The sequence below is a fragment of the Psittacula echo genome (genome assembly GCF_963264785.1).
Source record: "Psittacula echo genome assembly, chromosome: 3".
Lineage (NCBI taxonomy): Eukaryota > Metazoa > Chordata > Aves > Psittaciformes > Psittacidae > Psittacula > Psittacula echo.
The window spans coordinates 111,862,028-111,880,144 of record NC_137736.1 but is presented as its reverse complement, the minus strand read 5'-3'; the positions used below and the strand labels follow the sequence as shown (position 1 = coordinate 111,880,144).

The window sequence follows — 18,117 nt, the reverse complement described above, 5'->3', positions numbered from 1 at the left end:
AACTCTGGGAATAATGCATTGTTTAGATTCATGAACAATCTGAAAATAACTGGCCCAAATAAACCTTAGATTGAATGTTGCTATTTTCATTTTATAGCAAAGCAACAAAAATCCACATTGTTCTCTTCCAGGTATTTTAACAAGTACAAAGCAACAATCCAACATTGTTACACCAAAACTGCACTAAATGCAGCACCTCAGAGTCTTATGTCAAAGGAAAACACAAAAGAGAAGAGAATAGCAGGTGGAGTATGTACAAAGGGTAAGAGTTTTAAACTAGAAGAGGGTAGATTTAGATTAGATATTAGGAAGTTCTTTACTGTGAGGCTGGGGAGACACTGGCACAGGTTGCCCAGAGAAGCTGTGGCTGCCCCATCCCTGGCAGTGTTCAAGGCCAGGTTGGACAGGGCTTGGAGTAACCTGGCCTAGTGGGAGGTGTCCCTGCCTGTGGCAGCAGGGCTGGAACTGGCTGGGCTCTAAGGTCCCTTCCAACCCAAACCATTCTGTGACTCTAGGATAAATGAGAGCTACCTGTCTGAAGAACATCAGCAACTAGCAGAAAGCCTTACTTTAAGAATATAATAATGATAGGGTGGCAGCTTTTCCACTTACTTATTTTTTTAGCTAATATAGTGGTGCTTTCCTTCAATTTAAGCAAAAATAACAACTTCAAAATGTGGGTCCTTAATATGAAAACAACTGCCTCATGCTTCAGGCAGCTTTTTACAGCAATCATGAGCCTTGGGAATATGAGATTCAACAGTACAGCCTGAGAAAAAGCAAACAAGAAAGTGAACATCTCATAGGAGCCTGTTTAGCTCATTTTCCCCAAGACAAACCCAGGCTGGGAATCTTCAAGTTATCAGAGCCTGAGGCAGATGACCCACTTGACTATAGCATCCATCCTGGTTCTCTCTAGGGAACCTGATGGCAAACATAATTGAATAAAATGCTCTGGAGTCTAAGTTCCTGCTCAGACCTCACCCAGGCCTTGATGGAGTAGCAGAATGGTGCTATGCTGCTGCAGTAGCACACCCTCCCTGAAACTGCTGTCAGACTCAGCAGCTACTACTTCATGTCCTATTTGCACTGTAATTTCCCCAGTAGCCTAAGGAAGATCAAAACTTTCTGGAGAACAGTAGAACCGGCCCTTTTATCCACAGCTTGCTGGTAAAAATAGTATAAATCAGATACTAAATCACTGAAATTATCATGACAGCTTATTTTTAAGTTATTACTCTTGCAGTGACACAAATTTACAAAGATGCTACAGAAAACAATTCACAACATGGTAGATTTCTATCTCTACCAGACTTATTTGCCAAAAATGGAGAGAAAAAAGAAGAAAAAAGAAAGTACTGTCTCTTCAGGAAAGTTGTAAAAGGGACTGGAAATGAACACTTATTCAACCCTGTAATATTTAGTGATCCACTTCTTAATCTGAGCAGTTCACAGTAGTTAACAGAGTGTACAGAGCAATGGTTCAGCAGGATGCACATTGAGACACTTACACAATGCCTTAACCTCTCCTGTGCTACGGGCCTTCCACTTGCCATCTGGAGCCTCTCCCTGCAGCACTGCAGTGTTTTGTTTGCAAGTCTGCACCCTTTCCGTTATGCACTGGGAGGACACTTTGGCAATGTTTTTATCTGTGTCCTCCTGTCCTTGTCCTTTTCTCCCAGCTCTGGACCTGCAAAGCCTGAACCTGCTATGTCTGGTTTCCCACAGAAGTGATTAACACTGATGCAAGAAATCATCCTTCTTACCCCTCATGCTTCCCTACCCCCATTTCTTAACTTTTACACAGAAGAAAAAGAAAAGCCTAGTGAATAACATGGCAGACAGTAGTCCCTAAAACAGTGGACAAGCATTTCCCAGTGACATCCATGCACAAAGCTTAACAATCAATTAATGGGCAACTCTTGCCTCTGGTGAAAGAGTGCTCCAATCAGTGCTAAGAGCATCACAAGCAGGAACAATCAGCAGGGAGTTTGAGCAGGTCCTGATGAAAACGATATAGTTATTATTGGAAAAGTATTATGGAGGACCACCTGCCACACTGGAGGGGATGCCTGGGGGAGAAGAGTCAGCTGGGGAAATCCCTGTGATTATTTTCTTTGCAGGACATCGGAAAGTTTTCCATTAAGGTTCTTCCACTCCCTTTTTTTATTTTTTATTGTCATCAAAAATAGCAGTTACCATTAAAGCTGTCATTTGCCACAATTAGGGACTGTCTCATCATCCTCTGAGCAACAGACAAGCCTGAAAAATACTACTTCATATTGAAAGTACAAAATACTGCATTCATTCTTGTCCAGGGGGCAGCAGCAGGTATATCAACCACATCCTATCTGAACGTATTACTCCAATGACCTCAACTTAAAGAATACAAGGACTCAAAATCAAAAAAGTGTTTCTGTTCAGCTTCATTCTGCAACAATGTATTTGTATTAATCAAAATATTTGTAAAATATACACCATTTTCTACAAAAGGACACTGATAATTGAGCACTGGCTCTATGCTGAATACAATATAGAAAAAGATCAGTTGCCTCAAAGATTATAAAACTCCAAAATCAGAATCTTCCTTCTGGCCACATGGATTTTATTCTTTTGGCTCAGCTAAGAATTGAAAAACTAAAACCACTGTACACTTCTGGTTTGTCAGGCTTGCAGGCTCATGAGACCCACGGTGTCCAGTGTCCAAACCAGGAACAGGTAATCAGCAATTAAACAATATCCTGAGTTTTAAAATATATTACCAACACGTAACACACTGGTGTTCTTCTTAACATATGTTAACATATGTTACTCTTAACATGTAATTCATAACATTTATGGCTTATATACGGTCCTTGACTGCAGGGATGCATTCATTCTTTCTTCTTGGTAAAGTCATATGGTTTCCACCACTGTGCAAACTGCAACACCTTCTTGCTCTGATCCTCAAAGTTCTGTCTGACTCCTTTTCTCCAGAGCCGTGGCTCCAAGTCCAGCATGCCACCAATAATTTCCTTCACAAGTAGAAGAAAGAGAATGATAAATGCAAAATTACCGTATTACTTAATACTATTTTACCACTGAGTAAAGAAATACGAGTTTTCAAAATGTGAGATTATTTTTCACTGTTTTCTTCATGTGCTGCTTATTATAAATAGAAATTCTGAAAAAAATACCTATTAAAATATTAGGACTCTAGTTGTTAGACAGTTGCCTCAGCAAAATTCTTGTAAGTAGAGCAGAGCAATGCACTGCATAACTATCCTAACATTGCAAGACTGCTAATGTATTAGTACAGTTGTAAGAAAAGTTCAGAAAAAAGCTGCCCACTTTGCTCTTAACTCCTGAAGTTGTATTTCCCCCAACCACTTTTCATGTTTTTGCAGTATTAATTCTGTCAATAAATTATTCCTGTGACATAACAAAGGAAGAATTTATTGCAGCTCTTCTTGCATATATTATACTCTCTATACCACGTGGAGTAATTTAACCACACAAGTATTTTACTAGGAGTTGTCCATGAGTCTATGTGTGTAGGCACCCTAATTCAGACATGAAGGAGCCAGTTCACCTGTATGAGAACACTGTGGCCATGAAAACTCTTAAACAGATGCAAGTATTTTCCATTTATTAGATTACTCCTTTACTCATCAATGAGTAAAGTTATAACGACTTAACAAGAAAAGCCAGCTAATGAACTAGGATAAGATACATCAAAGTGACTGTTCTGGCAGCATCTGCTTTAATTAAAGTTAACAAAACAGAGTATAATTGGTAAATTGATCTTCTACATGACAATACCTTTCCAAAGTAATGAGGGAAACTATGTTGATCTTCAATGACATGAGCAAATCCTCCTTGAAGACCAAAGTCCACAGAGAAGTATGGTAAACCTTTAGGAACCTACACATGCAAAAACACATTTTTAGATATTTGAAGACTGTAGATAATTTAGTTAACCCCCCCACAACTTAATGAATTTGAAAGTGGTTTTACAGTATCACATTTTCTTTTAACACACCTTTCAAACGAAGGACGTCTAGTATAAAATTGCAAGAGAGAAACAAAAACCAAGCAGGTAAGGGGAAAGAACACACAGAAACTAGACAAAAAGACACAGTAAACTGAAAAGATGATTACAAGGTGGCAGAACCTCCAGAGGCCACCACTGCAGCACCAGGTAAGAGACAGGGAAGAACCAGGCAGCAGCACACACACTGAGTAAATGCCTTCCTGACTTCACACTTCTGTAATGAATGGGTTGAACAGAAATTTAAAGACAGCCACCAGAAAGTTGCATTTATTAAAGATAAAATGTTCTGTGATAACAGGAAATATTTACCCAGGGGAAACACTAACACTCAGGGAAGGGAAAACACTACTACATGACTGGAAGTTATCATTAACTTGCCAAAAGGATAATTCAATAATTCAGTAGGCCTACAGAGGAGATGCTGGTTATCCTGCCACAACAAAAGACCCTTCAGCCTGACAAGAGTGAGAAGTGGATTTGTTTATTGCTACACATTTCAGGTAATTCCTGCTTTTCACTGCAATGCTATTTTCCACTCTTTTAATTGATAAGGATGTTCCTGATAAGATTTACAAAGTCACAAATTCATAACCATTTCCTCTGCTACAGTCCAATTTTCACAAGACATGTTCCATATACTGCTTGAAAATTCACTCTAAAAATAATTCAGATTTAACACAGAGGGGCGATGTAGCAAGGCAAGAAACATAAAACATTTTAGATTAACTAAAAAAGAATCATAAATAAGGAAAAATGGGTCAGCAGCTGACACCTTAAGAAATATGTCAGCTTTATCTGTGTCTAGCAGTGTCAGGTCTGGCTGGGATAGTTCATTTTCGTCATAGCAGCCCATATGGCGCTGAGATTTGGACTGGTGACTAAACCAGTGTTGGCAACTTGCCAGTGTTGTGGCTGTCACTGAACAGTGCTTGCTGTCAGGTCAGCTCTCCTGGCTGCGTCCCCTCTCCCAGTCCATTGCCCAGTTCCCTCGCTGCAGGGAAGAGAGGAGAAGCAGAGAGACTTGATGCTGTGCAAGGGCTGAATGCTTAGGCTCTGCTTTTGGACACCACAATCTCAATTTCTACACACAATCCACCCATTAGATGACATCTCAGCCATGTCTGACCCTTCTTCTATGCACCACCATATCCTAATGCAACTATCCAAACTTCCCAAACCTTACCTCGGTCTCTTAAGGTATACTTATACCTTCCTGAAGGCTACAGGGATTTCTTTTACCCTAAAATAATGTTAAAATCACACAAACATATAACACTTTACACTCAGATGCGTTTAAAAACGCAATTTAAAGAAACTGTTGTATCTTAATCTTCATGTGGTTTACCACCAAATGGCAATAGAGTAGTCACATTATGTACAGCTAAGAAACTTCTAGAAATCAAATGTCTTGATGCCCTACCATGTGTCAAAAAAATTATACTTTATTTTGTGACAGATGTTGGCTTTCCCTGTTCTGAAACACGAATGAGAAAAAGATACCCAAACCTTACTATTTTGTTTTATGCCTACATCCACCTTAAATTTAAAGTGTTCCCTAAGTCCTTGCTACAAATTAATTGAATTCCTTGTTGTATGTACCCAATAGTGCTAGAGAACAACCATCTTCTTTAAAACAACCTCCTATATACAGAAAGCTACCATCACATCCTATTTCAGTCTTTTCTTTCCTAGTCTGCACTAACCCCTAAACCAGCTTCTTTAGTTCAGTTTTCTAACCTCTACTCTCCTCCTGTAACCATCTTAAAATACTGTGCCCAAAACCACACCTGAATTTTCCAGCTGAAGCCTCGCCACTTTGAATAAGGTGACCCATAACTGACCCCTATTACTTTTATATGACATTCAGCTTATGTGGCAGAATAAATTGTCTTTTCGCTACATTTGCTACCACTGTCTGTTTAGTTCAAGACTCGTCACAGTATGTAAAACCTCTCCTACTATACAGCCACTATGTAGTAATACTATACAGCCATCCAAACCCTTACTCTTTAGCATCTAGTCTCCCTCTTTGTCATATCAAGCTTCATGTCTCATAATTAAACTTATCTCCTCTTTCTTCTAAGCTAGGATTTCTTAGTGCAAAGGTGCTGTATTTACTAAAAGACACTTTCAGAAATGAAGTATTATTGCTACATAATAGTAAACTATTTGTGGTAAAGTCACTTTAGTGTTAAAAATACGTAACAGTTTCAGCACTAGACCTTTAATATCTGCATATACACAGATGTTTCAGTTTAGTATCCAGGAGACAGAGCTCTGTTCTCTTGTTTTAGAAAAATAAGACTTATAATGCTATTCATATTTTTGCTTCTTAGAATTAAAAACACAAAAGGCTGTTTTAAGTCAATGAAAAAGACACATCAAAGGTTTTTTTTTTCCAGGAAAGTAATTTGTAGATCTTTGATCTACCTTAATTCTTAATCAAGAAAATTATGCTGGTACAAGTCCTCAAAGTGCCAGCTTTGTTCTTAACCAATGCTTGCAGCTCAGTCCATCAACTGTTGAAATGAATGGGATTATTTTCCCTAATGTCAGTTAGGAGTTCAGTCAGACTCTTCATTCTCATCATACCTATGCTATCTCCTGATGCACTAGTCTAATTGTGTTCCTTTTCTTCTCTTTTTGAAACAGTTAACAATGAAAAAAGATTAAAAGAATTTACTGAGAAATCCAGTGTTCAATACATCTCTTTACTTACAGATTTCCGAATGTCTTTTGAAGAAAGATCAATTAACTTCTTGTTCATGGACCACTCTTCATCAGATTCCATTATAGCTTTCTGTAAAATCATTTTATTTAAATGTGAAAATAGTCCTTCATACAGCAAACAAAGAATTAACTTCTTGATGTAGTCAAGTCCTTTCTGCACTGCAAGTACCAATTATTTCTTAACAAAGTAACTTTATTTCTGGAAACCTTTCTAATTTCCACAACTTACTTAAAAAGGCATCATATAATATCTTCAAACTCACTTAATTCTGCTCCTTTTATTTTTTTTCTGAAAATTAACTTTTGCCTGACACAAATTATTTCCAAAAAGTTCCAACTAAAAGGTTACATTCTCTTTTTTCTAAGCTCATACAAATCCTCCTGTGAATTCATTACACAATATTAATCCTTTTTCTTTATTTTCCTTTTTTAAATACCAAAAGGAGAATCCAGCTTAGAAGGCTGCACTTAAAAACCTTCAAAGTCTGCCTCTGTATTCTCCATAGTATGAGAAGTGGGTTTAGTGTAGGTATCTTTTAAATTTCATTTTCTGTGTATTTTAATGGTGGACACTTCTGAAATAAAGTTTTACGCAAATGGCATTGCATAAAGTCTTGTACTTTGTCCTTCATTTAGGAAAACAAGAGTTTTACCATTGCCTGAAGCATAGCAATGACATCTACTGGGTGGAGAGTTTCAAATATGGTAAAAGCTACTACATTGCTGTTCATACTGACTGCTCCACTTCATCAAAAACCAATCACATCATTTCCAGAAAACAAAAACATTTCAAAGAACCAGTAAAATAATTTACTTATAAAAGGCAAATCATGATCCAGTCGCTGAAAGCCAGAAGGCCTCAGTTCCAGGCAAAAGTTTCCATGTAACCTTTCCCTACAGAGTCAGGGGGAAGAGACCAGAAAAGATTTAGAAAAGATACCTACCATGCTGTCTAATGGTCATTGGAGACCTAAGACATGTAACATGTGGGCTTACTGAAATAAAATGAGGATGGAACATTATAGATTGGTATTTCTTAAAACAGTTGACATCATTTTCTCATTTTATGGTTGCCTAGGCACAGGTATGGTGGTTTTAGTTTATACTAGAGGACTTAAGTGAGAAGTACTGCAATGCTTACAGCACCTCAAGAAACTACAATCCTCTCATCTTCCTCATCTATTTGTCAGTGCAGTCAGACTGGAGACAACTGCACAGTAACATACAGTTCTTCCACTGACTAAGTGAAAAACTTGGGAAACAGAATCACCTCACAGGGCTTGTTTTAAGATCAAGGAATATGATCAAAGAATGGATCAAGAAATAGGATCAAAGAATCTATCTTTTCAAAAAAAGCATTTGAATATCAAAAAGTTTTCCAGAAATAGATGAATTATGATATATACATTCAAATGACCTAAGAAAAAATGTTTTCACATACCTTGAAGTAGATTGGAGCCATATCTCCTACTTCTTTTGGAAGAGGAATGCATTCATATACCATGTGATACCGTTTCTTCAGACTCAGGTTTGTTTCTAGGAACACACAGTCCAAGTCTTTAGCTTCAAACATCTTCACCAATGCATTTCGGAACATCTGTTTAAAGAAAAAGAAAAAATTATAATTTGAATTAACTTCTCAAAGCTTTCAGGTATAATATTTTATATTAATTCATAGACTCATAGAACGGTTTGGGTTGGGAGCGACCTTAAAGATCATCTAGTTCTATCCCTCCTGTCATGGGCAGGGACACCTTCCACTAGAGCACGTTGTTCAAAGCCCTGTCCAACCTGGCCTTGAACACTGCCAGGGACAGGGCAGCCACAGCTTCTCTGGGAAACCTCACAGTAAAAAATTTGGTAATATCTAAATATACCCTCTGCTAGTTTTAAGCCATTCCCCCTTGTCCTATCACTACATGCCTTTGTAAAAGCTCCCCTTAGGTGCTGCAAGGCTGTTCTAAGATTTCTCTGAAGCCTTCTCCAGGCTGAACAACCCCTCAGCCTCTCTTCACAGCAGAGAGGTCATTTAAGTTCTCCAAAGCCCTTGTGCCCTGAATTTTTCCTCACAAATAAGGTGCTCCACACTGTGACAAGAAAACACTACCACCATCCCCGTAACACAACTGATGAAACACAGCTGGAAGATACTGCCTAGTTAATAGATCACTGCACCACAACTAATACAGAACTTAACTGTGCAGAGTGACAGGCAAGTCTGAATTAATAGCTCTGGGACACCTCAAACCTGGCCCCCAGAACTCTACGTCTGAAATAAGAGGAAGCAAACAACTGTGGTGAGATCAGAGAAACATTAAACCAAAGGTTGGGAAAGACAGTTGCTACCCTGCAATATCAACTGAAATTCAAAGCCATTGAAAAGCCTAGAATATCTGCAGATGTTAGCTAACGTTTCCCAGATTGCATTTTGTTGTTTTTAAATAAATGGCATTTTTCCTCCAAATTCTGAGTGGGCCAAAATATCAAGGATAATTAGCAATGGAAACGACAAAATCATTCATAGGAGCAAATATGAGGGTTTGGATCATGCTCAGATGCACACATTGATACACGTAACAGTTCAGTCCATACAGAATATGTAAAGATTTATCTTTTCATATTAAAAATTTACATGCATATTTACTTTGGCAAGTGAGCACAAGTCTAAACCACACAAATGTTACATCCAGCGCTTGAAGGCACACAATATAAAGGAACCCTTCTTGCTTTTATCTTAAAAAAAATCCCGGCAAAAATAGTTAGCTAAAACATCTGCTCAATACAACATTTTATATTTGAAGTGTGATAATTTTTTCCCCTCAACAGCAACATCAAATATGGCTCTGGCATCAGAACGTTAGTTTCATCACTGAATAACTGTATGCTTACAGTCTTCCTGAATGCTAAAGCCTTCCAGACTCCTCCTACTGAAATAAACGCAAGCAGAAAAAAAAAAAAAAAAGAAATTTGTGTCCATCAGCTTCCAAATTATTTTGTTGCAAAGAAATGCTTAAACTGTCACAGCACCAATGGATACTGGTTGTACCAACTAGCTGCATTTCTTAGCAAGGAAAAGACTAGCGCTGAATACAGAAACTGCATTTGCTTATCTTTTCTTTATGCTATTTTCCTTCTCATCTAGATTTAGACAAATAATCATTTATTTACTTAAAAGAAGTTTGGATAAATAGAAGATGTAGAAGAAATCTATTTATCACTTTTTCCCATGCTCTGTTGCTCCTCTTGATCCCACTTGTTGAACTTAATTTGCTTCTTATCCAACTTTCTTAGGCATTTCTGTCATATACAAAAGAACTCCTTTCCCCTCCTGCTTGAGTGAAGCATAATTTACTAGGAAACACTGGATAAAAATTACATCTGCCATGAGAATTAATGTGGGTAACAAATCCGGAAAGTCAGAGGATCCATCTGCCAGTCCTGAGGCAAGACCAACATTACTTAAATAATTTCAAACTCATGAATTACTCTGTTTTTTAATCTAAGCAACTGCAACCAACAATGTCTTTCTGTAGTCTGAAATAGTCTCCAACATTTTGATATAAAAGGTTGCAAGTTGTTTTCCCCTCGCAATAATTCTGACTGGGGGCAAAGAAGATTGACAATCACAATCTCCTAGGCAGAAGTTTGTTACATTCCTCCCCTGATTTTCCTCAATAATTACAAACTGCCTTCATAAGAGAGTTGGAAAGCATGAGCCATCATTCTTGGCACTTCATTCTAATATTTTTTTCAAAAAAGTTAGGACAATCTCACTGATTTGAAGAAGAATGAGAGTTTTCTCTCAACTGACACCCAGCCAAACCCAAGATTAGCTTAAAAAACCTGACTACATAAACAACAGACCTCCAGCTTGCATTTCATTATAAGTGATCTTTTTCAATCCTTTTCTTTTCCGAAGGAAATCTTAACTGTGAAACCAGTTATTCCATTTTCTTTAAGGGAACAGCTCTATCTACATCATCTCTGGTAGATATTTCTCTAACCTGGTTTCAAAGGCCTCCAGTGACAGAGGTTCTGCAGCATTCCAGGCAACATTTTATAGTGTTTATAAATGGGAACTTTTGTGTTTACCCTGTATTTTCCCTTTTCACTATTTGTCCACTAATTTCCATCCATAATGCAAGAATGTTCTTCTCAGTGGAATTCGAGAAGAGCTGCCAGGCTGGAAATTATTAAAATAGATGCTTATGACAAGTCTATTATTATTTAAAATAACATTATTTTACAAAACTGTTAGAACATGAGACAGTTTCTGAGCTGACCTGGATTTCTTCCCAGATGTCTTCATCCAAAACAGTGGCTGCAGTGTGGTGCTGTAGAGGGGCTACCAGGCAGTGACCTTCAGTAAGGGACTGGGTGCTTGGTAGAGACAAGTATACCTATGAAAAGTGAACAAAAACTGAAGTGCTCATTTCTCTAGCACAAAAACCTTCCCACTGCTGAGGTACATCATTTGCTAAATTCAAACCAATAGAAGTTATTACCTTCTAATTATAACATGGTATTAGTAATTTCAGTGTTTTTAAAAAGATCCCATTATACATCAGTAGCTCCAGTGAACTAGTAGTATCCAGAGGCAACACCAAGGCAGTAATATCAGCCTTATAGACCAACTGGTATCCTAACTACTATGAAATCATACTGTTTAATCCACTACAATAATTTCTGAATTTACATGTACATCCGATGTATTTTTAATGAAATACATACACACAGACATAGCTCTGTGTTGTGGTTTAACCTGGCAGGCAGCTAAACACCACACAGCTCACTCTCCCCCCCAACCAGAGGGATAGGGGATAAAACCTAGAAAGAAGTAAAATTTTTGGGACGAAATAAAGACAGTCTGATGGTACAGAAAATAAAGGGAATATAAATTAATGATGATGATGATAATAATAGTATTAGAATACACAAAACAAGTGATGCATAATGCAATTGCTCAGCACCTGCTGACCGATGCCCAGCCAACTCCCAGCCCTTGGCCGGTTCTCCCCCCAGATTTTATACTGAGCATGATGTCATATGATATGAGATATTCCTTTGGGCACTGGAGGTCAGCTGTCCTAGCTGTGCTGCCTTCACAGAATCACAGAATCACAAGGGTTGGAAGGGACCTCAAAAGATCATCCAGTCCAACGCCCCTGCAAGAGCAGGGTAACCTAGAGTACTTCACACAGGAACTTGTCCAGCTCGGTCTTGAATATCTCCAACATAGGAGACTCCACAACCCCCCTGTGCAACCTGTTCCAGTGCTCTGTCACTCTCACAGTAAAGAAGTTTTTCCTGATGTTCACATGGAACCTCTTATGCTCCAGTTTACACCCATTACCCCTTGTCCTATCACTGGACATCACTGAGAACAGCCTAGCTCCATCATCCTGACACTCTTTACATATTTGTAAACATTGATGAGGTCACCCCTCAGTCTCTTCTTCTCCAAGCTAAAGAGACCCAGCTCCCTCAGCCTCTCCTCATAAGGGAGATGCTCCACTCCCTTCATCATCTTTGTGGCTCTGCGCTGGACTCTTTCAAGCAATTCCCTGTCCTTCTTGAACTGAGGGGTCCAGAACTGGACACAATATTCCAGATGCGGTCTCACCAAGGCAGAGTGGAGGGGGAGGAGAACCTCTCTTGACCTACTAACCACACCCTTTCTAATACACCCTAGGATGCCATTGGCCTTCTTGGCCACAAGGGCACAGTGCTGGCTCATGGTCATCCTCCTATCCACCAGGACCCCCAGGTCCCTTTCCCCTTCACTACTTTCCAGCAGGTCAACCCCCAACCTGTACTGGTACATGGGGTTGTTCCTCCCCAGATGCAGGACTCTACACTTGCCCTTGTTGAATTTCATCAAGTTACTCCCTGCCCAACTCTCCAGCCTGTCCAGGTCTCGCTGAATGGCAGCACAGCCTTCCGGTGTGTCAGCCACTCCTCCCAGTTTAGTGTCATCAGCAAACTTGCTGAGGGTACATTCAGTTCCCTCATCCAGGTCGTTGACGAAAATATTAAACAGCACTGGTACCAGCACCGACCCTTGAGGGACTCCACTAGTCACAGACCTCCAGCTAGATTCTGCCCCATTGACCACAACTCTCTGCCTTCTTCCTTTCAACCAGTTCTTGATCCACCTCACTACCTGATCATCAAGCCCACACTTCCTTAGCTTATCTATGAGGATGCTGTGGGAGACAGTATCAAATGCCTTACTGAAATCAAGGAAAACCACATCTACTGCTCTACCATCATCCATCCACCTAGTTACTTCCTCATAGAAAGCTGTAAGGTTGGTCAAACATGACTTCCCCTTGGTAAAACCATGTTGGCTACTCTTAATGACCCCCTCATCCTTGATATGTCTTCCAAGTTCTTGTGCTCCTCCAGCCTGCCTGGCAGGGCAGTGTGAGAAGCTGAAGTGTCCCTGATCACTGCTTAGCAACAGCTAAAACACTGGTGTGTTATCAGCATAATTCTCATCCTAAATCCAAACCACAGCACTGAACCAGCTAGTAAGAAGAAAATTAACTCTATCACAGCCAAAACCCAGGATACTCTGTATATATATCTGTATATATATATTAGACAAATAAACACATATAAATACACAGATTAGTGGTAGAATTGGCAGTCCTGGGGTAAAGGTTGGACTTGATGATCTTAAAGGACTTTTCCAACTGAGTTGGTTCTATAATTATACATATACACATACATAGAGACAGATATACATCTATATGCATTATACATATCATCTATATAAAAACACAAATGCAGTGCATTATAATATGTATCTATGCATTCAATTTCTTGGCCTATAAAAACATCAATGATAAATGAAAACTTTGGAGAAACAAAGACAAAAAACTCTACACTGAAGCAGGGGGGTTGGAACTAGATGATCTTAAGGTCCTTTCCAACCCTAACTATTCTATGATTCTATGATTTCAGATGTTATAAATCAAAATTCTTATGCAACTTTTAAAAGCATTCACAGAAACAGGAAGGCTCCCCAAAGCAAACTTCTGTTTCAATGGATTTTAGGCTTAAAAATTGAATTCTCCACTTAATTTTCTTTGATATCATTAAGATACAGTTCTTCACCAGTTCAAATTTCCTCCAGTGCAGTTGTGATTTAGTCTTCCACAAATTCACCTACAGTTTAATCTCTGAACTCAGATCTTTCATTATTGCTCCTGTCTTCCACAAATCCACAAGTGTGAAGTTCTGATACCAAAGATTACCTTTAAAATTCATGACAGATTTGTATCTTTTTCTCCCTCACCCTTGAAGAATTTGTGAAATCAACTGGAAGGGCAAGGAAAATAACGTGAAGAAAAATAAATCATTTCCTTCTTAATCTTAGGCACTCTAGCACCAACACTGCCTTCCTTTATTTCTTTTTTATTTATACGTTTGTGCTAAATTGCTATTTTCTTACCTTTGTGCCAATTGCAACAATAAGATGTTTAGAAAGTTCACTACTATCATAGCAGTATGGGCACTTTTCCATGCGTGCAGCAAGCTGCTGGTGCTCACGTATTGCTTTTCTTCTTTGTATTTCTTCCTCTTCCCCACTGCGCACTCTTTTGGCTGCTTTGGAAACAAACATGTCATCCAGAGTGTAGTACTCCCTGTCAGTTTTATCCATGAGCTGAAAAGATACACAGAAAAATTACGTGGATATGAAAATAAGCAAGAAAAATTAATTAGCTCTTTGCAGTATCCTTTACTGAGACCAGCATGAAATACGTAAGCAGTAGGATTGCTTCCTTCCATATGGCATCTGTAGCATACGCAGCATCAGGTATCTCTCCTGAGAGCAGTCATACACAATTTCAGACAGCATACGTATTAAAATATAGATGTCTGACAGCAGTGAGAAAAGTAATTACTATGTTCCATATCAAGTTAAGGGCTAGACATTTCAATATTATCTTGGCATAACTTCAGCTTTAAACAGATGCACCATTTTTTAAATCATAGATTATCGTATATTTTGCTCCAGTCTTCCCCCTCCTCCTTCTCTCCTATTACGATTATCACTATCCATTAAATCAGCTCTTGTGAAAAAACTAAACCCTGACTCTGCACCTCATTCATATTCTGTGAAAACAGGCCAACAGCTACTCTTACCAAGTGAACAATACTAAGCCATTTTGTGAAGAAAACATTCTTTGTCTTCAGTATTTAGTCTTTCTTCAATGCACCTGTTGCTACATATGGGTAACGAATGCAACCAGCACATTACCAGACACAAGGCTGAATGATCCAAAGGTTTTTTGTTAATTGCTACATTTTAATTAATTGTGCCACATTTAAACTATGAAAATACCAGATTTATTACGAAGACATGCTTGAGAGTCAGTGGTATCTTACAGGATCTTAATAGTGGAAACCTACACAAACTGGCTAAGTCTCACCTGGACAATATTTAGGAGGGATGAAGTCTGTAGACAGGAACTGGAGGAACTGAAGGTGACGCAAGGTGACAGAGGACATGCTAAGAAGGCTTACAGCAATAGCAGCAAGAGATATTGAATAGAAAGCAAGAAAAGTATGGGGGTCACAGGACACAAATGCAAATGACAGTAGGTTTCACTAAGCTCCATTAACTCATAGAAAACATATGTATATGTGTATATATATATATATTGCATTAGGCTTTATCAATCTTTTCTTTCAGCTTCATGAGAAACAAACCCCATGACATCTTGTCTAAATCAAGACCTCACAAGTCGTGGTTGTAAAGATTAACTTTTTAAAGGACTTAAGAAAGCATTTCTCCATTTTCTGCTTTGGTTGCTCTACATGACTTCAAAATTATGTGTCATTGATACCCTAAATATTCAATACATACAGCTAAAGCAAACACAAAAAGCATTCAAAAGATTTTTTTCAGGTTTTTAATCTTGAAATGAAATCCCACTGCTGCAATACTTTTATATTTGACTGTAATTTACCTTGAATAGTTTCAGTAATCTCTTTACTAAAATGATGTGGGGGGGGGGGGCGGGATAGCTAGAGTAAGCTATACAGATTTCTTGATATTAGAGGTGCTGGTCCTTTAGAGTCTTGGCAGATCCACGTGCAAGTAGTTTTGGTTCAAGAGCTGTTAAGGAAATGGTAGAGAAGCCTTCACAGCAAATCCGGAATACTGACCGGGGTAGCCCTAGCAAAGGACTAATGTTAGCTGAAGGCATCTGGAAGACATACTAGCATAATCGAAGCACAGTCTCAAAGTAAAATAAAATCTTCCAAATATCCCAGGCACAGTTTGTGTAGATAATCTCATATTTTTTTTTAAAATGAGACCTTATTTTGTAGGACAGATAAGTAACTTCCCCTCTCCAAAACCACAAACAGCTCTTGCTTTTCCTGGATACTGCAATTCTCTAACACAGACCAAGAGCTTATTTTGAACATCCTTGGTACTTTCATTAACAAACAACTGAGAAGCAGCCTCCTTAATATTACTTTATGTAGCTATAATACATTTAACTGCTTATGCATTTCCTACTGGAAGCCACTGCAGACTGAAATCAGCAGTTCAATAGTTCAACTATGTTCTGTTTTATTGTAATACTGCAATTCTATACTTAAACAGGATTCCTGAGCTTTAGAAAAAATATTTAGTGTTTCGGGTGCCAAAAATGAAGTCTCTGCTCTCTTGCCATATAAACATAAGAAAGGTAAAATTAGAGCTTTGGTAGAAGAAACACATATAAGACTACCTAGAGAATGGCACCACTTTGTTATTACCAAAAGCAAAGGTTTACTGTTTGCTTTGGGTTTGCTTTTGGTTTTTCTTTTAATAAAAAGTTTGCCATGAGAATGCAAATACACATGAAACAAGACAGCTGGCAGACTACAAACAAAAGGAGTGGAATTCAAAACACCTTGGCTAACAGGAGTATCATGTGCAGCACAGAATACCATTACCATTTTGCTCCGCTTGCGCTTGGAACTAGTCAGGGAAATTCCTGGTTTGTTACCCATGGCCTCTTTTAAATAACAGTACTTTTCAAAACATTTCAAAGTTTCTCTTATTGTGATGAAATGAGTATTCATCTTCTTAAACAGGCTGGATTACGCCTTTCTTCAACACTGGGTAAAATGCTGTATACTATTGGACATCTGGGACAAAACTCAGAATGCTCATCACAAAAGCAGTAAAGTTTAATAAAGGAAGTGCTGTCTAAAGACCAGATTTGGTTTCTCATGGTACAGTCCTGACCAACAGAAGATCACTACATTTTAAATGGTAATTCAGTAAGACCAAAAAGAAATTATGTTGCTGTTCTTCAGGAGTCATACTGTTCTGCATTGCGTTTGACGCAATACGAAAAGATACTCATAATTCAATGACTCAAACTTAAGAATAGGTCAGAAGGTCCAATACATGATTTGAGTCCTCTAAGAGAGAGGCTTAAAAAAACAATCTACAAATGCAACAAAAAAAAAAGGAAAAGGAAGGAAAAACGAACAACCAGCTACTGGCAAAAGTTGGAGTCGCCCAAAAGAATGGTGAAAAAGATTCCCCAGATGCACCAGTATTCTTCTAGTGCTTCTTGGAAATCCAATGGCAGCATTTCAGGATTCAAAATTAAAAGTCCTCAAAAGCAAAGGAAATCAGTGGAAAAAATTAAATAACACCTTTACTTCTAATATTACTAAACAGGCTATATACATGAGTGCAATCATGTGCATATATTGCCCTTTCAATTTAAACTCCTAACGCAGCCTAGATCCCACCTAAGGTATGTGCATCAGGCCACAGAAGTCAGTGGAAATTATTTTTCCTAGAAATCAAAAGATGTGTACAAGATTTCTTCATACAGCTAGAGTCCATGGCAGCCAGACAACACTGCACTTCTGGTTTAAGACATATGTTGGTCAACAGAATCAGATGAAGCACATTGGGGAGGGAAGTAAAATAAATGTAAGATTATTGGCAGAAGTAAAGAAACAAGAAAAAGGTAGGCAGCAGTGCAGCATTTGGGGGAGAGAAGCCATAGTAAAGGGACATTTAGAGAAGGAATATTCACAGATCAGGTTTAGTTTACCTCTACCATAGAGTCTCTACCAGCAATAAAAATTATAGATCCTATTGCAATACCAACAAAATCCAGAAGTTAAGAGGGAATGCAAGGCCGTTTAAGAAACCAACACCCCTGGTTCAAAAACATTAAATAAGCTCTTGAAATAAGCAGGGTCTTAGAAAAAAGAATAAAAAATAAAAAAAAAATTATTTTAAGCATTTCAACCTTCTTGTGCAATAAAAAAGCCTAGTCATTTATAATTCATGCCCAGCTGGATGCTCTTCAAGCTCTATA

The 18,117-nt window shown here is 38.3% G+C and overlaps 1 protein-coding gene across 4 annotated transcripts in view; it reads right to left on the bottom strand.

Moving 5' to 3' along the window:
• Positions 1 to 2,324: 2,324 nt before the first annotated feature.
• CWF19L2 (CWF19 like cell cycle control factor 2) overlaps positions 2,325 to 18,117 on the bottom strand; it is a 73,024-nt gene continuing 57,231 nt past the window's right edge. For all 4 annotated transcript variants that reach the window (XM_080612277.1, XM_080612279.1, XM_080612278.1 and 1 more), the window contains 6 exons: positions 14,223 to 14,435; positions 11,047 to 11,163; positions 8,205 to 8,360; positions 6,753 to 6,833; positions 3,802 to 3,903; positions 2,325 to 3,014 (listed from right to left, as the gene is read on the bottom strand). In XM_080612277.1, coding sequence (XP_080468403.1) covers positions 2,874 to 3,014; positions 3,802 to 3,903; positions 6,753 to 6,833; positions 8,205 to 8,360; positions 11,047 to 11,163; positions 14,223 to 14,435 — 810 coding nt within the window. In that variant the 3' untranslated portion in view covers positions 2,325 to 2,873. The remainder of the gene's footprint in view (positions 3,015 to 3,801; positions 3,904 to 6,752; positions 6,834 to 8,204; positions 8,361 to 11,046; positions 11,164 to 14,222; positions 14,436 to 18,117) is intronic.